At 39.9% G+C, this 27,540-nt stretch overlaps 1 protein-coding gene across 1 annotated transcript; it reads right to left on the bottom strand.

The window, feature by feature from the left end:
- Positions 1–757: 757 nt before the first annotated feature.
- Positions 758–27,108, bottom strand: cpne7 (copine VII; the record flags this gene model as incomplete). The annotated part of the gene is made up of 15 exons (XM_079737051.1): positions 758–910; positions 2,162–2,398; positions 10,561–10,694; positions 10,831–10,882; positions 12,774–12,828; positions 16,632–16,765; positions 17,688–17,747; positions 18,060–18,146; positions 18,375–18,473; positions 18,724–18,813; positions 18,953–19,036; positions 22,813–22,887; positions 24,124–24,198; positions 24,449–24,631; positions 26,935–27,108. The coding sequence occupies 15 exons, from the start codon at positions 27,106–27,108 to the stop codon at positions 758–760; spliced, it is 1,692 nt and encodes a 563-aa protein (XP_079593177.1).
- Positions 27,109–27,540: the final 432 nt, after the last annotated feature.

Below are 27,540 nucleotides of genomic sequence, written 5' to 3'. Positions count from 1 at the left end.
TGTACAGTGAGCATACAAATTGTAATATGAAGAAAAAGACACTTTGGAAGATATCGTATAAAATGTTGAACGTAAGCCATGAAACAAGCAATTAAAGCTGTAGTCAAGATGTGAGCATTGTAAAGCGAGACAGCAAAAGTGAGCGGTAGAGCGCATGTTTTTGAAAATGAACCACCCAAAAAAAACGCCCTCTCTCTCTGCTCTCTCCCTCCCTAGGTTTCTTGGTTTATTTTGCATTCACGCAGCTGAGATTGACAAGCAAGATGGATTCCCTGAACCAATCAGGGAAGAGATGTCCTGATTGGCTCATTCAGAGGCAGGCATAGTCAACTGAAAATAGATATTCTTTCTGCTCCTTTCCCTCACTAATAGGTTGACACATTTCTAACTAATTGCCCTTAAGATAGTGAGATCTTACCTACAGCACCTTTAAGGGATGCAGTGGACGGCTGTGTGACCAGCGTGTCGTCACTGCGTTCCTAGTTCATCGTTACCAAGGAGAATGGCCTGTATGCATCCAACACAAAACATGAAATGAGCCAAGCGTCAGCATGCTGCTGGGAAACACAAGAAACCAATCCAGTTTGAGTAGGGATAACGGAATGAAGATCTGTTGTTTTATCACCTTTGGAGGAATGAAAATAAATCAAACAGTCACAATCTCAAAGACGTATTTCTTGCCCTTGAGACACGAAGCTCGTCAAGCCCCTCGCTAATGCTGACGTCTCCGGGAACAACGCTGGCGTAGTGGGCGTGTTCATTCAGTCGGGATGCTGGTGAGGGGGCTGAGTGCAGGCGGGGAGGGCCCCCTCACAGGACTCATGGGGGAGATGGCCCTGTGGCTGTAGTACTCCACCACTTGCTTGGGAACCTCTGCCAACACGCATTTGGCCAGCGCTGCTGGGGAGGCCTGCGACAAGAGAGAACGGCTACAAGTTCAGAAACACTCCCAAACACTTGAGCCGGAGCCACACACTGCCGCAATTAAACAAAGAGAACTTGAATGCAGATGGTTTGACGCTCGGGGGCGAGACGAGCAATCTGCAGTAGGGTGCAATGCGCCTGGCAAAGCTGAGGGCACATTAGCAAGCGCTGGATCCGTTCTTTTGTTTTATGGGGATCATGGTCTAAATAGGGCCTAATTGCTGTGTTGTGTCTGTTTTAATTATCAACTGTAAAGATGTGAGATTGACCAGGCACTCTCATAATGCAGTTTATGATCATCTTATAAACTAATATAATTCATGTTGTATCCCATCGTTTTTCATATACATGACAGGCACGTAAAAATGGCTCCAATTCTAAATCTTAAATGGAGGTCCGATGTCAGGATCGCAGAGTCGCTCACCAGCTTCCGCAAAAGACTCAAAACTCACCTGTTCAGAGTTCACCTCGACTCTGCATAGAAACCAATGCACAGCCACCATTGAATGTTGTACGTCCTGGCACTTGTACATTGCACTTATTCAAGGTACTTAATTGTGTAGCATCTACAGTAGCTGCTATCATTGCTTTACATGGGGAATGGGTTAGCCTAACGATTGTAATACTTGCACTTGGTTCTATGAACATCTTTACTGTACCGACAGCGATATATTGTTTTACTTCTTATGACAAATGTACTTATTGTAACAAATGCACTTATTGTAAGTCGCTTTGGATAAAAGCGTCTGCTAAATGCCCTAAATGTAAATGTAAATGTAGGTCAGTTGGAAGAATGAAATCCAAAATCCAAAAAGATGTACTCTTCAATGCATCGTGGATAAGCCCAATGTTAGAGGCAGCCTTTAAATGCATGCAACACATTAATGATGTATTATTTATCCTCTGGACCTCATCCAGCACATTACGCCCATCTGCAGCATTGGCGAGGTATGCAAATGCTCTGTGTTTTCTCTTTGAAAGCACAGCCTGTCGATGAGTTTCCTGAACACGTGCCGTAAGCCATGCTGTCCATAAAATACCACAAGGATAACTATGTTGGAAAAAAGAAAAAGGGCATTTTCTTTGGAGAGCTGTGAAAAGGCTCCTCTCTCCGTCTGTATTTGTGTCTGTTGCCATGTGAGAGCACCGCACCGCAGCATGCAGCGGTGGAGCCCGTGAGGAATAAGTGGATGACGTGAAAGACCCAGAGTGTGGAGGACGTGCGAAAGAAACAAACCGTTTTGAAGTCTCTGAAGGGCACAAACTGGACAATGTCCCGAAGGACCGGCTCTCCCTTTGGCGAGCGCAGAACCCCGTCGTCTCCGTCCAAGATCTGCATATCTGTGAAGTCTGCGTTGCCCACGCCGACGATGATGATGGACAGGGGCTGGTAGGAGGCGCGCACGATGGCCTCGCGTGTGTCCGCCATGTCGGTCACCACGCCATCCGTCAGGATGAGCAGAATGTGGTACCGCTGTTGGGAGGAAGAAGAACAGCCCACTCAGTATTTTTATTGGAGGAGTCACTTACATCGTTGGCACCTCCCGGTTGATTAATGTTTCCTGAATGAAGAAATCCAATATAAAAATTTGTATATTATTATAATAATGTGACATAAAAATGTAACGTCCAAGGAATGGCGGTACAGCCCTTTCAAAACAAGCTCCTTCAGTTTCCACAATGGATTTCCATTGAGTGGAACTTTTTAAAGGGGACACATTATACCACCAGGTGTGAGTGTGATTAGCATTACAAGCCATTTTGAAAATCTGCCCCATATGAGATCACTAGTGGGCGTGTCCATCTACATCTGTGCTGGATAGATGAGCAACATTTACTTCAGTCCACTGGGTAGGCTGGTAGACACGCCCACTAGTGATGTCATATGGGGCAGATTTTTTAATACAATTTTTTAAGATTGTGTTACTATGTAATACAATCAATACACATCTAATGTGTTTCTAATGTGATAACAGGATTGATCTATGTCTCCACTGTCTCCAGGTCAGTTTCCATAAGAAGCGAAAGGTTTGTCTTGGCAAGAGACCAAAAGGGCTCGGCTGTTGCAGCTAAAAGGTTGTAATATGAAACAGAGTGGTGCCTAGGGTGAAAACAAGTTGAATGTTAATGAAAACAGGCATATATAATCCAGTCAGTTTATGGGAGGTTTTAATTAGATTTTGTAATTTATCAGAACTTCAGCAACCACAATTGATAAGTCTTGAGGAAATTGATTAAGAGTCTCTTAAATTACACTGCATCATTTCCTTTCATGGATATAACGTTTTTAAGTGACATCAATGTCTGTTTTATTCCTTTATCACAGTTATTTAGAATAGTTGGAATGATAACAAGTGTAGCTCAGCAAGTTAATTAAAGTGGACATATCATACCACCAGGTGTGAGTGTGATTAGCCATTACAAGCCGTTTTCAAAATGTGCAGCATTGTGACATCACAGGTGGGCGTGTCCATCTAGATGTGTGACAGATGGATAGATGGACACGCCAACCTGTGATGTCACAATGCTGCACATTTTCAAACCTGCTTGTAATGGCTAATCAAACTCACACCTCCTGGTATGAGATGTCCCCTTTAAGGGTCTCTGGGAACGCCTGTGCCCATAATTAGCATCATCAGATACACCTGTGTCTAGCCCGACTATGTAACTATTAAAGGTGTAATTGATGAAGATATCAGAAGCCATCATGGTCGTTCACCATCACAGGACAAAGCTTGGGATCATCTTAGGCCCTGTCGACATGGGCGAAAACGATCAGTTTTCGTTTTATGCGGTTCAGGAATATCTCCGTAAAGACGGATTCATCGAGCTTTAGAAACGCTGTAGAACACAAGTTAAGTTACCCCTTTTTAGGGGGAAATTCTTCTCTGCTTTCGACCCATCTGGGTAGCCGGTGAACACATACACACACGGGGGCACACCAGCACTCCCGGAGCAGTGGGCTGCTGCGGTACAGCGTCCGGGGAGCAGGTGGGGGTTCCCAGGTGCCTTGCTCAAGGGCACCTCATCCGTGGAGGCTCGGGATTCAAACTGGCCACCCTCCGGTTACCAGTCCAACTCCTTAACCAGTATCCCACGGACGCCCCATAAAAGATCGCTTTTTATGGGCAGGAATTTGCACGAATTTGCATGTTAAAGTAACGCTTCACCAATTTGCATATACCCTCCTGGTAGCGCTTCGCGGTGGATCGTAATAGATTTGGCCCCGTCCACACGGGCAAAAAACTATCTTTTCCCCTCCGTGTTCCTTTGTTGCGTTTCAGGAATATCTCCTTAGACAGACTCATTGCGAGCTGTAGAAACGCTGTAGTAAATGTTCAAGGCGCTGGTTCTCCACAAAAAAAGTGGAGCGCATTAAATTGAGCAGAAATACTTTTTAATGTACAGTTAGTAATTAAATGTACAAAGGAGCTGTATTTAAAGCTACAAAAAGAATACAGATAAAAAATTCAACACAACTCTAAACGTCGCCTAGCTAGTGTGGGGGGGGCATGACGTCATCGTTTGCGTTTCAGGTGTCCACACGAATCCTAACACGAAACCGCAAAGGTCCGGATAAATTTGAAACCACCCTTGGACATGGTTTCAGAAAAGTACGGTTTCGGGCACCGTATCCGCTGGATCCGTCTGGACGGTCGGCCAAAACGCACCAGACTTATGCGGTTTCACCAAAAGAATCGGCTCCGTGTGGACGGGGCCTTAATATACCCTATTTTTTGTTATTTTCATGTATCTGGCACTTAAAAGGTGAAGACCTATGACAAATGTTATATGTGACACATGTGTTGGTTTTACAATGAAAAATGTGAGAAAAGGGTCGCCCTTGATGCAGGGGCGAGTCTAGGTTCTGACTTTTCGGTGGGCTCAGCCCCAGGAAGCGGGGGGGGGGGTTATTGTCAGAAAAGCACAGACCTTTTGTAACAGTTTAACCCCAGTTAAACTCACAATACCAATGAGTAAGGAGGAAAGGATTAAACATCATAGTTGTGATTTCCTGCATTCTGCTGCATTTTAGGGGGACCTGGTGGAGATCCTACATTTATTTTGGTGGGGGGTAAATCTATGTATTTATCTATCAATCCAACATATTGTATTTCTGAACAGTCAGCTGGTTTATTGTCAGAAAAGCACAGACCTTTTGTAACAGTTTAACCCCAGTTAAACTCATAATACCAATGAGTAAAGAGGAAAGGATTAAACACATTTTGGCTAGTCTCTAGCTCTTTATGAAGAACTAAATTGTTTATAACTTAACCTTTTTATCTGAGTTATAGACAATAGGATCAGCTAAATAATGCAGTTCTGAACCACTAAAGTGATGAAAGGAAAGAAGACTGTTTGGATGAAGGAGTAATCAAATGGATGTGAACTGTAATAAGAAATTTGAGGTATAATAAATTTCCTTTGGGTAATTTTTACTCAGATGACCATATTTCCCCCTTTTTTTGTATTTACACAGTTACTGAAACACATTGGTTTTCAAAGTAAACTATACATGATAAATATGGAAGTTGGATACTAAAATTGTGAAGACCAAGTAAAATGCGAACTTCAAAACAAATATTGTTTCATTGATATCAGAATATTGTTATTATTATATTATCAACAAACATTTTTACAAGACTTGTGATGCAAGAAAGTCCACAGGTACAACATGTAGGCCTACTAGCCTAATTCTATGAGAAACAGACCACTTTTTTGGGAGCACTAAACTGCGTCGCCTCACTTTCAGGGACCCATACATTGTTATAGAACTTGTGATGCAAAAAGGACCTTTTTGCATCACAGGCCTACTTGTTGATTAGCTCACGTTGTTATGGCAATGAAAGCGGCCTCAGCTGATAAAATAATGTCAGCGTTTTTTTAAACTGAAAATTAGCACTCACTTACTTTTTTTTTTTTTTTGTGAATGCTCAGCGCCACCGTAGAGCTGAGCATTCACACAAAAAAAAATGTAAGTTTCACACCGTTAGCACATCAGGATCTCGTAATGACGAGATATTTTCTTGTAATTAATTATCAGGATCTCGTAATTATGAGAAAAGATCTCGTATTTACGACATCAGGATCTCGAAATGACGAGGCCAGCAATAACACGGGGATTGCTATTTGTTGTGTAAGCATGTAGCCATATGACCATACGGGAAAATCCATCGACAGCACCTTTAATACATATGCCATAGGGTTTAAGTTTGTCGTATGAATCGACGTGCCACAAAAAGTTTGGACCTGGGTTTATGTAAAGACGACGTCTTAGACGATTCCGTTTCCTCAGTTGTACTCCTCGAGGATCTAGGATTAAGAGCAGGTGCCGTATCGTTGTTTGAGTAACTACCAAGCCTGCTTGGCTGCATTTCAGATGCATAAATTTGTATCCGTGAAGCATCCCGTACTGGTTCAACTGCTCCTGCAGGAAGAGAGCCACTTGTAGCACGTCCGACTGGGCTTTTCTCCTGAACAGTCCCAATGACTTCAGATGTCTGCGCAATGTTGACATACTCATATAAATGCCCTCCTCACTTTTAAGGAACATCAATATTTCCCAATGCCTCAATCCGAGCAAGAAATAAAATACAATAGCGTCGGATAGCGTCATCGTTGCCGTCCTGCAGCCAGCCAGCCACGTTATTGATGAATGAGAGGGGTGATCCTGATGTCGTAATTACGAGAAAATATCTCGTAATTACGAGATCTTTTCTCGTAATTTCGAGATCCTGATGTCGTAAGTACGAGATCTTTTCTCATAATTACGAGATCCTGATGTCGTTATTACGAGAAAATATCTCGTAATTACGAGATTTTTTCTCGTAATTTCGAGATCCTGATGTCGTAAATACGAGACCTTTTCTCATAATTACGAGAAAAGATCTCGTTATTAAGAGATCTCGTAATTACGAGATCTTTTCTCGTAATTACGAGATCCTGGTGTGCTAACGGTGTGAAACTTACTTTTTTTTTTTTTTTGTGAATGCTCAGCGCCACCGTAATATGCATCAATCTAGCTCACAAAAAAAATTAAGATGAAAAATGTAAACCCATTAGTATCCACCTGCCGAACAGAATTTTGCTCCAAATAATTTGTTAAACAAAAATAATTTTCTTGGGAATTGGAATACTACTAATAAGTGTTTGAATGTAAAGTCAAAGGTTAATTTTGTTATTAGTTGCTCATTTATGGATGCCTTAATGTTCAAGGCAGTTTTCCAGGTAGTTGAGAAAGATAGATCTTTTTTCTTCCAGCTATCACAAGGTTATTGCAAATTAAGATTCTGCTGCTTTCTCTTGCCAACAGTCCCTGGATACATGGAGAAACCACTTGCCGGCGTTGCCTACTCAGGCCTCAGTAATTAAGTTACGCCATTGGCCATTCAAGGCTGAATTCTAAATGTTACTTCTCAAAACTTTTCTAAAATAAGCCATCAGTTTTTTTCAACACACTATTAAGCTAAGCACTTTGACATTTTCAGAAATCGTATAACATCTAATTGCTACTTTTCGTTATTTGTATTGTGTCACTGCTGTCTTGTATGGCTTCCTGCAATCTGCTCCAATGTGCTATTTTGCTATGTTACCCAGAATGAATTTCTGTAAATTGTGCATTATGAACGTATTAAAATGTAGGATAACGATCCATCGTTATCCTACATTTTGATAAGTTCAGCTTTATTATTTTTGTGAAAGCTAGACATTTGGCAGTGTAATAAGATATGAATGAAAATAAGGTATATCCAATGAATTGCTGCCGGACTGGCCCTTGGAACACATATGGAATCGTAGCCCAGACAGCAAGCCAACATTGAATAAAATATGGATTTTCAATCTGAATCATCATTAGGTAAGTGCTGCATGCAGCGCTCAACTATTGTTCTTCTTAAATTGTATTATTTCGTTCTTTCTTTATTATTCTCTACAAACTTTGGGACCTATCTCCTTCCTACATTTTTCACCTAGAGACTCCATTCCAATTTTAAAATGTTCATAATGGCTTGGAATCGCGCTCTTCTTTTCAGATTTTTAAATATTTTATACTTTTTAAGATATTCTCCTTTTAAAATATTTTTTTTACAATGGAAGTCAATGGGTGGACGGCGGAGCCGTCCGCCCATTTTCTGACACTTAATACTCAGAAATAAATTTTCTGACACTTAATACTGGTCAATATTTTATCATTAACCTTCGTTCAAAGGTTTAACAAATCAACACACTTGTATCTTCAGTAATCTAAAAACAGAATTTTGATTACCTTTATACTTTTTTCAAAATCACAGTTTAATGTTCCATGTCGGCATCTTTTCATTTGGTCTCATTGATTTACGCTGAGGTTAGAGCGCAGGAAGTGTTGCCAGATCGGGCTATTTTCCCGCCCAATTGGACAACTTTTAATAACGTTAGGCTGGAAAAATGAGCGTAAGGCAGGTAGGCTACATACAATTTCAGCTATTTCAGATTCTTCAGTTCAATTCCTTTTACATTTCTGCATTTTTAGCAATGCTTTGCGCTTTTCATTCAGCTGTCAATTTATTTGTTTCCAACCATTTACATTTCTTTAAATGGTGTGCATGTTTGCATTGTTTACTCCATTTAGACTTTTGAACTCTGTTCAAATCCCTTCACTTGATCTAAGCAATTTAATGTTTCTTTATGTCTTAATCTATGTGGCTTCATTAAAAAATGATTTCAACCTCACTTTCTACAAATGCACTCACCGCATTTATCATGAAGTGTAACTAGCACAAATAATGAATGAATGAAATAGCAATGAAAAGAGTGCAATAAAATGAATTTTTTTTTACCTTAAACATTGTGGTGGGGTCAGTGTTTTAGGCTAGGCTAGCATACAAGCTTTCAAATGTTCCATCACTTTAACATCCGTCGATAGATCAGGATATTCATTAAAGGCCATTTAATTTAGGGCATTCCATTTTTGTTTGCCTAGCAATCATTTTCTATGCTTAATAACGATTGAAAATCATTGAAATTCCATTGATCCTTAGTTCAGTTGAAATTTCAACATTTTTTCAATATTCCTGATAATTGAAATACCATTGAAATTCCGTTGATCTATGGACAGGATTTCAACGTTGTTTCAATATTAAAAAAGGGTGCAAAATGATGTAGAAACAACATCCGAGTTCAATGTTGATTCAATAATTTAATGTTGACAACGGAATGTTGATTTAACATTGTTTCAACGACTCTTGGCTATCTGGGAGATGTTTTGGCCATATCTGGGATTCCCCCCATTGCCAGAACAGAACCAAATTAGCCGGGTCAGCTGTAAGCCTGGCAGAAATATGCCTCCTACACTACCCCTAGACAGTGGGATTTTAAAGGAGACATACTATACCACCAGGTGTGAGTGTGACTCACACCTGGTGGTATAGTATGTCACCTTTAACAGCCGCTACAAAGTGAAATACTACACAAAAGGATGTCAAATCTTTCAGGCCCTAGTTCAACTTAAAGAGTTGCCACAGATTTATAGGCATTTTAATAAGAAGGGTGTCCACACAGTCTTCTTGTTTGGTTCGGTGAATATCTATTGCCGCTTTTACGGTCCCGATAACAGTTAGTTAGTATTAGTTAGTTAGTAGTAGTAGTTACAATTTAGGATCTTAAAGCATTTTAACCAAAGCCACCATGGACTTCATCCTTCATCCTTAGACTTCAGTCTAAGGATGATAAGAAAATAAGATAATGATCTTATGGTTCATAAGATAATTTATAAAGCTTAAGTTAATGATTTACTAACTATTTAAAATGTGTTAATAATGCTTTTTAAACACTAAATAATTCTGCAATCATGATAAGTTCAGGTAGTTATAAAGCATTCGTTTAGTCATTTTAGTACCAAGAAATTACCGTAACAAGCAGTAAGCCATGCCATAGATAGTCCTGACTTTAGATGAGCTCATACAAAAGACTTGACTGATGCTTTCTAACTACCTGAACTAATCATGAATTGCAGCATTGCTAAGTGTTAACAAAGCGTTATAAACACATAGTTTGAAAATCATCTAGCTTTGCTTGATACATTACATTCTAAATGATTATCTTACTATCTTATTGATGATTAATAACTGATTATGAATAGCTTACAAATGACTATTCATGTAGGAAAAATGCTTTGTAAATGCTGAATTCACTTTGTACTACTTAAACTTTTATCATTGCAAAATTCCCAGGTGTTCTAAAGTGCTATCAGATTTTCATAATACATAAAAACAATACATACAAGAAACCACAACAGAGAAAGTAAACAAAATAATGGAAGATGCTCATTCATAAAAAACAGCAGCTACAGTATGTAGCTATCCTATTTCTCCTGCCTTTCCTGAAGCGATTCCTAGAGCATTAATAGAGGATGTAAATAAAGCATGAGGGGAAATATTGCCACTGCATCCACCGTTTAATGGACCTAACGCCAACACACAAATCTTTCACCTCTATACCGTGGCTTTCTTTAGAGCAAACTATTCTGTTCTCTAAAAGCACCAGAGAGTGGATTACTTTGGGGAGAAAAAAGTGTGAAGATCAGGGCCATGGGAATAATGTCCTATCATATAATCAGCTACATCTCTCTCTCTCTAGTAAGAGAGTATGAAAGAGACTCACCGAAGCATCTTTAATGGTCCCCTCCCCTGCAGCGAGCTTGGCTATCCGGCTGATGATGGGAGACACGTTGGTGGGCCCGTAGAGCTGGATCTTGGGAAGGCAGTTCTGGTAAGCCTCGACCACCCCTTGGATCTCTGGTCGATAAGGGCACAGCATCCATAAATGCCAAAATGAAAGACACATCTAGGTAGATAAACTAGAGGTCTGAGTAGTTGAGCATTATATATATGAATATCATACTGTACAAGTTCTGGAAATGTGTCTACTTACCTTCACATTCATCATCTTCAGGGTTGAAATTAATAGCAAAGTCATGGGACACCTGTACAGTTGAAAGAATACAAAGCGAAGAATATCACCAGATAGTTTTCCCAATAACAAAGCAAAGTGAGCATATGTCGTATATCTGCCAGTGGTATACATTCAAAAACTGGAATTAAATATAAATCCTAAAGCAAAGAATATTACCAGATGGTTTTCCCAATTACAAAGCAAAGTGAGCGTATGTCCAATATCTGCCAGCGGTATACAATCATAAACTGGAATTAAATATAAATTCTACACCTCTTATCAGCATTGGGAAAGTATGGCCAATAGAAGAATGTTATACTGTCATGAGGCTACCTCATTTAAAAATCTCATAACCACTAAAATTCCCCAATTACCTTCCCCATTCTAGATTGCAACTGGGAACTCAGAGGAGAGAATTAAAAGCAAATGTATCAAAAAGAACCATGGTGGTTTAATTTAACTTAGTACGTATTTGTTTTGTGCAATTTTCAAAGCAAAAACAAATAAAGATATGAAGTCATAAAAATGCTAATTTTAATGCTTGTTATCGTGTCAAATAAAGAGAGACGCCGAGATCGTTTATTGGCCTGTGGCATGTGCCACCGCGACCACTGACATACCATGGCATATGCCGTTCAGGAACGGTAAGTGCCGTTCCCAACAATGGTATATGACACCAGCACGCCCCGCCTCCTCCGTATCATTTCAAGACAAGTATTGCCGTAAATGTAAAGCTATATATATTTGGTCTTTATCGACACTATATCACAACATAACGCCGTAAATAAAGGGATTCATACGTTTCTCGTGTCCGTTCTGTTGTTAGTATATGTGCGATCTGTTTGTTGTTGCTTTTGAAATGACAGATGCTTTTGAAAACAGCCGGACTTGCTCCGGTGACGGTAGTTAGCCTAGCCACCTAAACAGGTCTGACTAATCAATAACAGAGATTTAGAGCCTGGCACTTATCTGGCACTTACCGTTCCACCTGAACGGCAGTTACCGTTCCTAAACGGCATGCCGTTCCACCTGAACGGCAGTTACCGATCCTAAACGGCATATGCCGTTCCTGAATGGCATATGCCGTTCCTGAACGGCATATGCCATGGTATGTCAGTGGTCGCGGTGGCGCATGCCACAGGCCAATAAACGATCTCGGCCCTACTGGAGATAAAACTGTTTTCTTGGCAATAGTATAAGGCCTTCGCTTCGGTAAGTTTGGCCAGGCAGTTTCTCATCTTATTGCATATCTGGCTACACTTAACATTTTTTACTGAACTATACGTTGAACTATACGTTCATCCAAATAAAAGAGAACATAAAGGCATGTTTTATTGGAATGACTGGAAAGGGACTCAATGTCCCCCCCCCCCCCCCCGGATTAATCAATGATGCTTATGGTTGTAATGTTCTCCAGAACACTGAATCACCTCTGCATCTGTGATTGACAAAATGAGTTGTGAGGTAAAACCGCTCATTGAAAAACGCATTTCTGTTCCAAAAAAGGCTGTGATAGAGTTTCCTAAGGTTTCAGTACGGAGGAGAGAGCTAGGCTAAATCTATGACCTATGATGGAATAAAGCTCAGAATCAAAGCAACTCAACAAGCTGTCCAAACCTTTTCAGTTTTCTTTATATTTCCTCAAAATATCTTTTGACAGGATAATTTTCTGAGCCAGGATTTTCTTGAAAAGGGCTTTCTGACAGAATGACATGAACATTTAGAAAATAGGTCACACATGAACGCCTGTTTTGGTAAACTGTCTCAGAGAGGCGGGAATATTAATGCTAATAAGAGCATACAATTATAGATTGTTAAAAACATACTGTCTTGTGTGTGAATATGAAAGGAACATAACAAAAAGGGAAGACATGCAGAGAAGATTGCAAACAGTCCGGAGAATAAAAAGTGACTTAATTTACCTCATAATTTGGTGGAATTCGGGCTCCAAATCCCAAGGCTGAAAATCTTTTGTCACTGAAACACAATGTAAATAAATAGAGGGATTCATTATTTGATGTATTCTTAATCCAACATTACATTCAAACCTTGCCAAATGAAGACAGACATATATTAGTATACACGAACACATTCCCAAGTACAAAGCCAAACAACTCGCTTTAATATTTTAAATCCATTATGCTGCTTGTGCAACCATCATCATTTGTAAATAATTGTGCATTGCTCATCTGCATGTACTGACCATTTGGATGGCTCTGCTATGATCAAATGAAAATATGGATGAGAAATTCATATGAACACTTATCCAAGAACAAAGCCCTTCTTGTCTTCCTTTCCACAGTCTCAAAAACATCCCTGCTTTACAATCTCACATGTATTTCCCTGTTCCCAGCCATTTAGAAGCATAAGTGTTGTTTCCTTGTTCAAGTGTTTGTTTGGTAATTTAGTTAGGTGTTGTATAATGTTGCATGGATGGTCAGATATCACAATGTCACAAGCTGTACTTCTGTACAACAGCTCGCATTTGAGAATAAATCCTAGTACTCAAGCATTAAAAAGAAAGATCTGGACAAGAACTCCACAGGGTAGGAGGAAATCCTGTTGGGAGTATCACCATGCAGATCCTAGCTCTCCAAAGGATACCTAACGCAACGCTGCCACCGCATGCCACACCACACAACGTATGCAGAGAGCTTATTTTAGAAACATGTGTCTCTGTAAACCGTCCTATTGTGTCTACTATCCGTTGAAGCCAAAACAAAGCGCGTTCTCTCATATTATCCGGGGTAAGTTGATAGAATCTGTACCATGGGACGTAAATATGAGAGAGTCAGGTTGCTGCAGGGAGCTCTGACAGTGTGTGTGGGTTCCCCCTCTGCTCAGCCTAATGATGGATTTTATATGAACAGGTTCATAGCTGACACTAATTCAGCTCCACAATGCTGCAGTACAGTGAGTGAGTTAAAGTATCAAGCGAGCAGAACTTGTTCAGAGGAGTACATTAAAATGCTACCATGGAGTCTGACCTTCCTCGTTTCACATTTCTGCGGTTAAAATAAAATATGCCATAAATATTTAACATATTTTTTAGGGAATAAGTCAGCAAGATAGCCTCAAGTAGAAATTCCCTTTGCAGACAAAATCTATATTTTAATATTGCTGATAAAGGAGGAACCTAAAGCCTAAAGGCGTCAGAAAGATGATTAGTCATTAATTAGTAATGTTGATGATTTGGACAACGTGCTTTGACCCTTTGGTTCCAAGCTTGCGAAAAAGGTTTTAATAGCCTTTCAGTAATAAGTGTCATGAATATTATTCAAAATGTACTTCATTTGACATATAATCCTATGGTTTCATTTGGTAGCATGAACATGGAGCGCTTGCCAGAACACCTTCAAATGTCCCATCGATTCTAAAAACAGAATGGTTTAAATCATGTTTGACACAATAGCAATGAGTCATGCACACTTCTAGAGATGGCCATTTTAAGCATTGTTTTATTGCTATATATGTCTTGATGCACACACCAAATTCTAAGAGGCTCATTGTAAATATCATATTGAACCCAGGGAAAGAGTGCTCTGGTCACAGTAAAGGATCCTCTGCCCACACAGAAAAGAGCCAGCCATAATGTACTCGCAGCAGAGGAGACTAGAATTCCACATCACCTGATTTACTACAAGAGATTTCCTCTGGTGGCCGCTGGTTGTGAATCAGAAGCAGTCTTTACAAATAGAAGATCTGCCCACACATGCCATTATTGTAAGGTATGTTTGCATAAATGAAGGTGTTACATGGAAATATAGATGCACACATACGTGAGATGAAATAGTGTAGCAACGTGACCAGGCTACATGGGATAGCCGTGGTTTTGCAATGTCTCTAGAGTGATCTGCGATGCTATAATTAGTAATAAAGTCCTTGCATAACATTCAATGGGAGGATGTGCATAAATCAAAGTCAGAGGGTGCTAATCCTCGTTTGACTTCCACAAAAGAGAGGCCATTTTCTCTCATACCGCCAAAAAGTCAAAAATAAATTGATGTTCATCCTTTTGTTGCCAACAAGCATCCCCCTTTATTTATAACTCAATGCATCAGCTGTCAACCTCAAATCCCAATCCATGAGTCATTAGGGCAGCCTGTATGAACTAACGGTATACTATTAGTTATAAACTAATGTTATACTGATATTCGTTATAAATTAATGGTGTACTGATAGTTATACTATCAGTTATAATGGTATAATGATGGTTACACTATTAGTTATGAAGAAATGGTTTACTGATATTTATTATATAATATGAACACATAAGTCACGTGATCTTAAAGAGACAGTGTCCCTATAACACAGAACGAAAACATGTCAATAACACCGAATGGGGAATTATGCCTATAGAGTCCACCACAAGACTACACTTTGTTGCTCAAATGTAATATTACACTCCTCCTTGAGCCTCCCCAAATGTCTTGCAATATTGATATCCCCCCTCCCCCCTGCGGACTGTTTTAGTTGTTTTATTTTTCTTATGTTTTGTGTGTATGGTATGTGTGACTGTAGGCTACTGCTGCCTGTCTTGGCCAGGACACTGGAAGAGATGTTTATTCTCAATGATAATTATTATTTTCAACCAACCAATAGTAGTTGCCTTGCATTTTAAAATGTCAATGCCCTTTTCAGCCCTGAATAACAGTAAAAGCTATTTAATAATTGATTTGCATGCATAGTATACTACACTTTCCATTGAACAATTACCCCTGTTACCATAAATTGACTAATTTTATAATGTAATCAAATGCTCACACACTAGCAGCTTTTGGACACATGTGTAAGTCCTGATATTCCCCTGATGGGCCGTATGTGTGAACAAGATATCCTGACATTTGTACCCTGAAAATCTCCTGAATAATATTACCCCTGAGGTAGTATTTTCTCTATAGGAAATGTAAATTACCTTATATGTGAATGAGGAGTAGAAAGTCAGTATTTCTCACACCACTTCAGTGGGCGTATTGATGACGCTTCTGCATGTCATTGAGTGGCCCCCTGAATGATAATCAGCCTGTTGCCTTTTGTTCGCTGAATGGTTAAAATATATTTAAATGTTGGCAGTGCTTTTAAGAGTAATTTGTGTTGAACGAATGTTATACGTTGTAAAATTATAGGCAAAATCGTATTATATTATGCGCTCAGAAATTTGTTACATTATCGACTGGGGTTTCCGCATTATTGTTATGGGTTTAATTGCAACTAGAGGTTGAGCTAGTTTATAAACTAATGGTAAACTGATAGTGTGGGATGAAGTCAGTGTTATGGCTTGACGTTGTGTTTACTTTGTAGGAGGCTGAACTGTGCAAAACCACTGGAGAGAAAATCTAATTTGTTTTCACACTGTTCCAAAATGACATTGCTGAGATGGAGGTGGCAACTGATCTTGTCTCGCTGGGCTTAATATACCAGTCGCCAACTTTGCACAGAGGCGTCATCGTAGGACAAAAACCTCTGTGTTAAGGGGCTGTTAATATAATGAAACAGTCAGCCACCGATTTACAAATTGACTCACAGGAACAAATAACAGAGACACCAAAACTAACAGGACAGGTGGATTAAATCAAATAGTTAGAACAAAAAAAAAATTAAATTGCGTAAGTAACGACAATGGAGATAAAGAACTGAACAGTTAGGTAGGATGAGCGGAAAAGAGGGAGCTTTTGTGGGTGTGTATGAATGTTTCCATTCTTTTCAACAGGTTCTGTGTTTTTTGATGTTAGAAAGGGGGATGGTTCGTCTGAAGGAGGGATTTCAAACGATGGACCAACCTGTCGTAGTCCTGACAGATCTCTCCCACTGCTATCAGGGCCTTGAGGTACTCATTGGGCTGGTAGGGGTTGATGTAGTGCAGGGAGCAACTGTTCCGGGGGTCCCCATTGGAGGCTGTGAAATCAATGGCTACCTGAAAACCCATATTTTTTATGAATAACCATTGTAATACATGTTTACAATATTCACCATATTGACAGCCAATTGCCAGCATTTAGTTGGGCTAATAATATTAATAATAATATAATAATAGCAACAACACTATTGTTGAATGACAATACAATATTCACAGCTATAAAGTATACAAAAGGAGAGAACTCACATTTTCTGTTCAATATTGTTATCATTAATTATAGTATATTATAAATAAACAATACCAATACAATAACAACACACATTAAATTGTGTCCACTGATGAAATGCAAATTGCAAAAATAAGTAAAGTACAGCATATGATGTAAAAGCTCAGTTAGTTCAGTTATAGGCAAATGTATCATAGTATATTAATTATTCATTTTTAAAACATGTATATTTGCTGCTATATCTCTTAAGCGATGTTCCACACCTACACAGACCCATATCTAGAGCACCCACATACATCCAGGCAGCAACTGCAAGGAAAAGCTAGTGTGTTCCTGGAACCATGTGGTACACTTGATTAATATTCATTGCCTCTGTAATTCAGTCAGCAAGAGAGAGGTATCGCCAGGGAGGGCACAGTAAAGGGCCAGAGTTGGAATACATTTCTGTGTTCATTCCAAGAGATTGCCTCCAGCAGGATAGCTATCATCAAACATGAAGCAGAAATACACTGGAAATACCCAGTGGGAGGAAAAGTCTATGTTTCAGATAAATGTAACATTTAATCATAATATAACTCTGGGTGGGACTGTTTCCAGTCTGTTAACGGTACAGTTGTGGATATATGACAGACACATTGAGTTATATTCTACCTTCTGTAGCAAAGTCGGAAAGATGGACAGGATACCCTACTGTGTTGCTCTCACTTACTGATCAAAGGTGACGCGTTGCTGAAACTAGCTAATGTGATTTACCGTAAAATGGATCTGGCATCCTCCCATGATGTAGTCCAAGAAGGAGTACACTCTGTGGAGCTGATGGGAAGGAAAGCACAAACAGAACACCGTTGTCAGGCACTTCTAGCGGTCACAGTGGCTGTGTTGATCACAGTTGACAATCACTCATTCAATTGCGACATGTTCCATCAAATGTCTGGACGGGAGTCATTTTGAGGACTGCATTGTGGCATTCGTTCCGCACACAACCGTTTTTGGACGGGCTGTTTTATGAGCCTGTTTTATGAGCCGACGTGAAAAGATGTGCGGATCTCTCTGCGTTGCCGAACTATCGACTTGTTGTGTATGAAGTAATCAACCGTTGGACCGTGGGAACGGTTCGGCCCTAACCTTAAGGTCGCTGAGGATGACAACACCAGAGTTCTTGTAGTTCCTTTTCTTTTGCTTGTACTTTGGATTTACACAATCCCACGACACCTTCAAGATTGACATGGACAAAGAAGAAAGAAGACTGTACATTTAATATTAATCTTAATGACTTAATCATATATATATATATATATATATAGTGTATATATATTATATTTTTATTATTATTGTGTACATATATATTTACATTTATTAATATGCTAAGTATGCATCATGATGTTTAAATGCTGAATCATGGTACAAAAAGAATTAGGAATGATAAATAAAAAATCATACCTTGTTCCCACTGGATATTTTCTGCATGTCCCTGAAAGTTGCATAGAACTCCCCAATGAAGTCATGCTTTCCTCTGGAGTCATAATCCCAGACAAGGCACTGTTGCACACATACACACAGAGAATAAATCTCTGCCCTCTGTTCATAGTGCAGTACACACACTCACACAGACACACACAAACCCACACGCACACAAACACATATACATAACATTGTGTTGTCTAAGTGATACTATGTGAGGGCTTTTTTTGCCGGCCCAACTTCCTAACCCCTCATATTGTCTTTAAGGCTGGCGGTGGTCACAGAGGTGCAGCAGTGCATTAGAACAGAGAGCTCCTACAAGCCTTGCCTTGAGTTTCCGGTCCTCGTCGCAGCTGCACAGAGATATGAGGGACACTTTGAAGGGCTCCCAAACCGGGTTCAAGTTGTTTTTGATGACCTATTAGAGCAAGGATGACATCATTCATGGAGTGAGATTGGTGCAACCAAAAGCAAACTATGTGTATACTGTACACTGGGGTTGAAACCTATTGTATCCGCTTAGAATAGGAGCGTTTTGAGGTAAGAAGACGTGCTACCTCAGTCCTGTGCACCAGCTGCTCAGTTCCGTCGTCGTTCATCCGATAAATTTCCAGAAATGGGTCAGACTTACTGAAGAGATCCTGCAAAGATGTGTCATTTCGTCAGTTGCATGAAACAAAACCATCATTAAATCATTGATGTCACTGTGAATACAAATAAGGTGGTGTGAAAGTAAAGAGCAATCTATTGAAGTTCAAAATAAAGGAATAAACATGCATGTATTAAGAGAATTATTAGAAGTGTGCCCCTTTGTCGAAAGTGACTGGACAAGGCAACTTACAGTTACCAGCATTAAACGATGAAGATAAACAGCCAAAAAGTGCAAGAATTATTCTGTCCACTGTGTGAACAACTTTCAAAAATAAGCAAAGCCAATGCTTTTAAGTGCTACGATATAGAAACAAAGATAGAGACAGAGATCGATAGAGAGATAAAACGCTAAAGAGAGAGTGTGTGTGAATTGTTTCAGCACTACGCTATAGAAACAAGTGAGAGACAGATATAAATAAATAAATGTATTTATTTATTTATTTATTTATTTAATGTGTACCAGTCAACCAAATCAAGAGCTCTGCATAAAACCGGTCGTTATACAAGGATGGCAAGAAGGCATTCATTTAATCGAACCAGGTCAAATCACGTTCGGAGTTAGCATGCTGGTGAGTGACCCATCTTAGATGTGGGACTTGGTTCTTTGATCTCATAAAACTATTTTTTATGAGATCATTGCTAAAAGTGAAGTAGGCTGTTGACATCATCAACTTCTTGGGATGTTTTTCTTCAGCAGCGACTGGGCCTCTTCTTATTAAATCGTGCAAATCATTAAGCAGATTATCTGCAAGAACCTAAAGATCTTAAATGAGACAATGACCTCAAGCACAAGGCCAAGCAAACTCAGAGCAGATTTAATAATAAAAAGAATACATCTGTGGCTCTGATTGAAAATCCACTCCAGTTCACAATTGCATCTAATCAACATCACAACATTGTGCCTGTGCGTGTGTGTCTGTCTGTCTGCCAGAACTCTCTCGCTCCAAACTCTGCAACATTGCTCGATACTTAGCCCAGAATTTGTATTATTAAATTAAACATAATGCATAATTGTCTTTTTCTGCAATGACAGTAATTATTTGTGATTGAAATATGCAACAGCCTACTGAAACGTGCTGCCGACAAATGTTTAACTGTTGGAGCTATGAGATTGCAGACAAGACACTGACACCAAATAGATGTGTGATTCTTATTTGCCAGACAAATCAGAATACTTTAAAAGAGGGTGAACACATTCAACTGGCACTTTGGATTGTTATTTTCTAATTCATCACACATTTATCGTTACTGTTATGAACATCTGCCTACAAAAGCCTTCGCTAACCAAAAGGTGGAACACATAGAGGCGTTACACTGATACTGACACACAGCTTGTCCACTGCTAATCTGGCACCTGTGTTTACTACCATAATGAATCAAATCAGCAAAAGGAAGTCTTCCTGACATGACGTCTCAAGTACTGGATTTAGGAGAAGAGCAGCCACTGATTGTTAGGTCAATTGATTCTTCAGGGCAGAAAATATATAATTACTGTGTATGAGTGTGTGTGTGTGTGTTTGCGTGTGTGTGTGTGTGTGTGTGTGTGTGTGTGTGCATGTCTGTGTGTGTGTGTGTGTGTGTGTGTGTGTGTGTGTGTGTGTGTGTGTGTGTGTGTGTGTGTGCTTGCATGCATGATTGCGTGTGTGTGCATGTGTGTTTGTGGGATGTGTGCGTGTGCGCATGTGCATTTGTGTGTGCTTATATGCGTGATTGCACGTGTGTGTGTGTGTGTGTGTGTGTGTGTGTGTGTGTGTGTGTGTGTGTGTGTGTATACTCTTGTTTGTTAGAGAAGGGCAAAGAATGACACGGTTAATGCCATATTTATCGCCACATTAGCAAGATACATCACCACAGGGACGGACGCAAGAGGAGAGATATCACCCCTCCATCCCCCCTCTGTGTTGTCATGACAACCGCTAGCCAGTGGTGGCAGCAGGGACTGATGTGAATCAGCAGTTAATCTCACTCAAACATAATCAAGAGTTATTTATTACATTTGTTACAAACTCTGTCTACTTAACAACTGAACATATCACAATATGCATAACATGAAGGAAAGTTTCAGAGTCAATAGATTTTTTATAATGTACAATTGGTTCATTGATTTTCCATTATACAGAACGACTTTATGTCGGTATGTTTGAAATGCATCCTGATTTCCAAGTGTGTTTCTTTAACTGTATGAATTCCTCAAAGGGTAATTACTTAAATGCTCCTTAAAATAGCAGAAGAAAGGTTAGAACGGAAAGATGATGCAAGCTGCTGACGTCATCAATGTCTCATATAACCCATTAACTCACTGTTTATGTGTGTGTGTGTTTGTGTGTGTGTGTGTGTGTGTGTGTGTGTGTGTGTGTGTGTGTGTGTGTGTGTGTGTGTGTGTGTGTGTGTGTGTGTGTGTGTGTGTGTGTGTGTGTGTGTGTGTGTGTGTGTGTGTGTGTGTGTGTGTGTATGTGTGTGTGTGTGTGTGCGTGTGTATGTGTGTGTGTGTGTGTGTGTGCCTCTGTGTGTATCTATGTGTTTGTATATACATGTATGTGTGTGTGTGTGTGTGTGTGTGTGTGTGTGTGTGTGTGTGTGTGTGCGTGGGTGTGTGTGTGTGTGTGCGTGGGTGTGTGTGTGCGTGGGTGTGTGGGTGTGATTGTGTGTGTGTGTGTGTGTGTGTGTGTGTGTGTGTGTGTGTGTGTGTGTGTGTGTGTGTGTGTGTGTGTGTGTGTGTGTGTGTGTGTGTGTGTGAGTGTGTGTGTGTGTAATTTGGGGAAGAGGGTTTTATTCCATTAGACAGTTGTTGCACATTCTGTGCCAAGAACTGCCACCTACTGCACGTTGGCAATCAGATCCTATTGAGAGTCAAAGGTGTGTCGATTTAATTGATGATAAAGTCTTTCCTTGATCACTATTTTGTGTAACTTAAAGAGGAAGGAAAATATTATTTAAATCAGCTAATGTATTGTTTTGTAGTTCAGTGTACACACTTGGCAGAAATAACATTTCATGGGCTGGTATCTATATGTTTTACATTTTTTCCCTTTTTTTTTCTATGAATCACATCTTTTTCTTTACATAGCATTACATAGGCAATGATTCATAGGCCATTCATGTTTTGCAAAAACAATATAAGTCCTATCCTCGTGAGAGCCAAGGAAAGCTTGCGATCATCTGTGATCACAGATGCAACTGAATCCCTGCTGCTTACTGAAATATGAAGCCTTCGCCTTAAGCCATTCTGTGGTTGCAGTCTCAAAGGTCATTGATTCCCCCTCTTGTCGTCAACTCTGTTGTACTGGCTGTTTATTTCACTAGAATAGTCGTTGTTTTGTTTGTTTTCTTTTATTTCTGCCTCACTGCACGATCCAGCTAGACCATATGGTGATACTATATATACTGGTGTCTCTCGCTCTAAGCCTGTAGGTTGGGCGTTTGGATGGAGATGCAGATGGTGTGCGGCTGCAGCACATATCCAGCAGGAAACAGTGGGATTAGGAAGCGGAGGTGAGGGTCAATGGTGCGATGCAGAATATTTTGTATTTAAAAACACAGCATACTTGAAGAGTTACAGGCGTGAGAAAGAGGAGCGGGGGCGTTGGAGTATGTTTTGTTTCAGCCATGGAAAGAAAATAAATACAAATGTGGGGGATTGTGGCGGCATCACATCCCCGCGAACAGCACTGAATAACGGCAATGAAATGCTAAACAGTGTTGAATAACTATTTATCGATACATGGAACACGCTGCATTTCTAAAAACAAGTGTTTCACTGGCTTACCTTATCATCCAGCTTCTTTGCACAGAAGGAAAGCTCAAGGTATCCATTGTTTCCGGAAATCTCCTCTGCATGCACCTGAAAATAAATCATTGTGTTTTTTAAAGGGTAACAGGAAAAAGTTAGCCCGTTATGCCCAAGAATTATTATCAGCAACCAAAAAATGTTCCTCATATTACTCTTTTCTATAGTATCCACTATAGAAAAGAGTAATATAACCATGAAAAATGTATAAAACCCATCATTCAGTTATACCTCTGTTTTGTCTTCCTTTCTAGTTCTTTGAAATACTTAAAAGATTTGTTCTGCTTTTCTCACTTGATAGCAACACCCAAAGAATGTTGCAGCATTCTTAGCTGAATTGTCTGCTTATTGGAAAAGGACTGAAGACTGTGATTGGGACCTGTATATATGCCCAATTTGGAAACATGGCTGTCTATGTGTTAACATATGCCAGTCAGCAGTTAGTTATAGCCTTTCAAATCAGTTCCCGGAACAAAATACGAGAACACAACATGGGTCCGACAAGGTCCATTCAATTGTTGAATCATCATTAGCATTTCATGAACATTTCCCTGCAATTTCCTCATTCTTCCAAAGAAAAAGCTTAACACACATTTGATTGACTAGTGTTCATAGCAGTAGGGGTACCTTGTTCTTTAGATGATTGCTACCTTCAGATCAGACAAGACTAATTTGGTTTCACAGTCCATCGCCTTTCAAATCCACTGTTGCCTGCTTAAGAATTACTCTCCAAAAGACTCCTCTAATTACTTTAAAAACAAGACTTATCAAAACACTGGGTCCCTCATTTTGACTCATCGAATTGATCTGCCTAATGAATCAGATACACAATCTTTTTGCAAAAATGCTCAGATTACATAACAAAGCTTAAGGGCGAAGGCAAAAAGAATGTAGTTAATTTGTGTCTCTTGCTTTGTAGGTTGTCTGGTTGGTTCATTTCCCAAAATAGCCCCCATACACTACTGTCTCCCTTATATAATACTTATGATGTGAAAAAGACGTTTCGCTGATTAGCACAAACTGACAAATAGTGTCAGTAATACTATATTAAAGCTGTTATTTTACCAAAAGTAACATGTTTACCATTGTATGCTTCATAAACATACATAATCATTCTTAAAGTAGAACTATAGTTTCACAAAACAATAGATTCAATAAAAAGATTCAATAGCAGCCCCTCCATCTAATAAATTCTACATAACATTCCCAACATGCATTAGATGTCCATACAGCATGTTCACCCGGAGACGCTTCTACATGTCTGATCGGTTCTACCGCTGGGGAACCCACCGTGATCGTTGACTTTGCAGCATATTTTCCGTACTTTAACAACAAGGGCTTGACCATCTTCTTTTGGGCCACGATCTAAAGCGGGCAGGAGAGGACAGCACCATTACGGCCACATCGATGAGTGTTGGATAAGGCACATAAGCCAATATGACATTCGCTCCATGCATTACTATAACCATATTCTGAGTACACCGCAGAGTGAACATGATTTCAAGAATCTAGCGTTCTCTAGCAAATGAATGTACTGACTCACTATGAAATTGAATTCCATCCAATTCCTCCACATTGTAACTAAAAGCATGTGGTTCACGACATGACAGCTAACCTGGCCGAGGGTACACTCCACACCCCCAAGGAAGTCATCGTCGCGGGTCCCAATGCTGTGCGTGCCGTGGATGTCATACACCTCAAACCGCAGTTTCTGAACCTCCTCAAAGTAGTAGTCCACCATGAACACCTTGGCAAAAACTGGATGCAGGTTGCTTTTGATGACCTCTGTCCTGTCCAGCTGGAAAGGCAGAAGAGATTATATATGCTTCTGGTATATTTTTTAGGTCTATATTACCATGGCGTGGCTAAGGGGGCTAACTCCCCATAGCGCCATCATAACCTATGGCACATTATGAGCCCACGCCAAAACACATGTTCGCTCTAGTTAAGGACCCATTTCCCTAATTGGGCTTATTCTCCTCGGGCTGTTGCTCACAGGTACATACATAATGTGTGCCCCTCCGTTATGCTACACATAATGTCAAATGTATGTGTGCTCTGAGAAGCCGGGCCAAGGAGCAGAACCAGTACAGCAAATGTTTTCTGACAAGGCTCTGCGTCATCTGCGCCACTTAATGTTACCGAGCGCCAAAGTGGTGAAGCTGAATGTAATGATTGATGATCGTCAACAAGTAGATCGATAATCAACAATTCAGGTCTGTTTCTCAACTTCGTCTTGTATATGCTTTCTTCAACAGATTGCCGGCAGCATGGATATCAGATCATTGTTCTCCCCCATACATTGTCTTTCACACTGTCTTGCTCTCTTCGCACCATCTGGATGGACAGAATTGGAATGAGCGTGTGGAATGTGTTGTGTTGATAGAGTCTGAACGGAGTAACAGAGGGATTAGTGGGTGCTCATGCCTGTCACACAAACACACACACACACACACACACACACACACACACACACACACACACACACACACACACACACACAAACACAAACACACACAAACACATAAACACACACACACACACATTCAACCAAACACATTCACACACAGTCCCTCACACATACACAAACCCACACAGATAACCCCTAAGTAGGATATTAATATAGGGTGTTGTCTCGCTATCATCACAGGTTTGCATTAAAATAGCTTTCTAAATTATGACATTTCAATTAAGTCATTATCACCAGAGGGGTAAAGCTACAGGGTCTATGTATAATAAAGACCAATTAAAAAGACAATATGTTCGCTTTTTTGGGTGCATGGTGTGGCATGAAAAAAAGAAAGGAATTGAAAAATAAATGAAATGAGAGAGAAACAGTATGTGGGCTAAGACATGGCAATATGAGACATAAGTATGGACATGCAAGTATGGACAGTCAGCTGAGGAGTTGTCTAGGCTTGCAAACTGGCAAACATAATCTCACACATACACACTCAAACACACACACACACACACACGTGTGTGTGTGTGTGTGTGTGTGTGTGTGTGTGTGTGTGTGTGTGAGAGAGAGAGAGAGAGCGCAAGAGCGAGAGTGAGAGAGAGAAATGGAGAGAGAGAGATGTTGAGAGAGAGAGAGAGAGAGAGAGAGAAATAGAGAGAAGGAGAGACAGACTGATTGAGAGTGACAGAAAGAAAGAATGAAATTCGGAGAATGAAACAACGAAAGAGTCAAGTCGATTTTTGTGTACATGCAAATGTATGCCGTGGGAAAGACGCTACTTGCTACGCTACTATTACATTTGTGTACGATATGTCAATAATTACATCCGGTTCTGTCTTTTTAAATTTGTATCGTAATAATAAAACTCCTGAAGCATTGCCCAATGGGAGCTAAAATCATTAAAATGTAGTTGCAGCTGTTCAAACCTGATGCATCCACAAGGTTATCTCCCTCCCCTCCTGAGTCATCATTGAGCGTACCAAAGTGTATGAATAAAGCCCAACGAACACAACACATTCTTGGAAAAATGGCCACATAGTAAAGTACTACGGTGTTAATACTAAAAACAGGCTCCAGTCTGGTGGCGAAAAAAAAATCACCAATACAGAGAACATGTTCTCAGAGTAGCAATGGTACGATCATGATTTTATTAAATCTATCAAATCTTAATGGTTAAATTTAAAAATGTTATTTTATAGGATGATTTAATTAAAAAGGAAATAGCTACTGCCCACACACAAGGTCAGCCTGGCACTAATTCGAGAAAATGAATGTTTTATTCATAATTAGAGCAGGGCAACAGTAACAAACTGCTTCATTACACATATTGCGATATAAGTGGCACCCTTTATTGTGTATTTTGGCCAGAACCAAACTGTTGAGCCCTACATCCATCTCTTCTATCTTTCGTTTTTCTTTTGAAATGCTAGAATTTGGGAACTGTACAGACGCATTGAGCTTCTTTAAAACAGTCTACAAAATTTCTTCCAATGGACATGAATTATTTCTTGTTTAACATTGACATTAACTACTATTTGAAGGTATACAGTGTCTATGAAAGGGTCCAACTATTTCAACATTAACAAATATCGTTTTTGCAGGGGAAAGAAAATCTGAAATATGAATCAACAGAGCCTTACCTCTGTCCATTGCCCTTGAGCCTGCACCATAATAATGACACAGGGATCCGACTTATTCAGCGTGTCTCTATCCAGCAAAGCTTTGCAGGAGACGCGAAGTTCCACTTTAGAGACACAGGTGACAGGCCCACCCATGCTGGCTGCTGGAGATGTGGCATCCTGAATTTCATTCATCCTTTCTGGGGGTGAGAGGATCTGTAGCAGTCAGACCACCAACACACCGTTGAAGACTCAGGAGAAGCAAAAAAATGAAAAAACGTTTGATCGTTGAGACCTCTGAGCGAAGAGGAGCGCTAACTCAAAAGTGTCGGATGTTTTCCTTTGGTACAGATGTCCTAATAAGAACACAAGAGGTCTTGGGTAACAGGCTTTGCCTCAAGGGAATCCAACCAACAGCAATCAGTGCCTGTCAAGCTCACTCCTTAAGAATAACATCCTGCTCGTGTAGCCTACATCATATCCATAAAGGTGTTATGAAACCAAAAATTGTGCTCTGGCTCCTTGGCTGAAATTGCAATAGGATACCTGAAAAAAAAGTTTAAGGAAATAGTGCAATTATACAATTATATATATTTTTTAATTGCAATGCAAGCTCTATAGCAGGGG

This window comes from Pollachius pollachius (genome assembly GCF_949987615.1).
Source record: "Pollachius pollachius genome assembly, chromosome: 5".
Lineage (NCBI taxonomy): Eukaryota > Metazoa > Chordata > Actinopteri > Gadiformes > Gadidae > Pollachius > Pollachius pollachius.
Note: the sequence above shows the minus strand (reverse complement) of the source record. Positions and strands in the feature narration are given on the sequence as shown.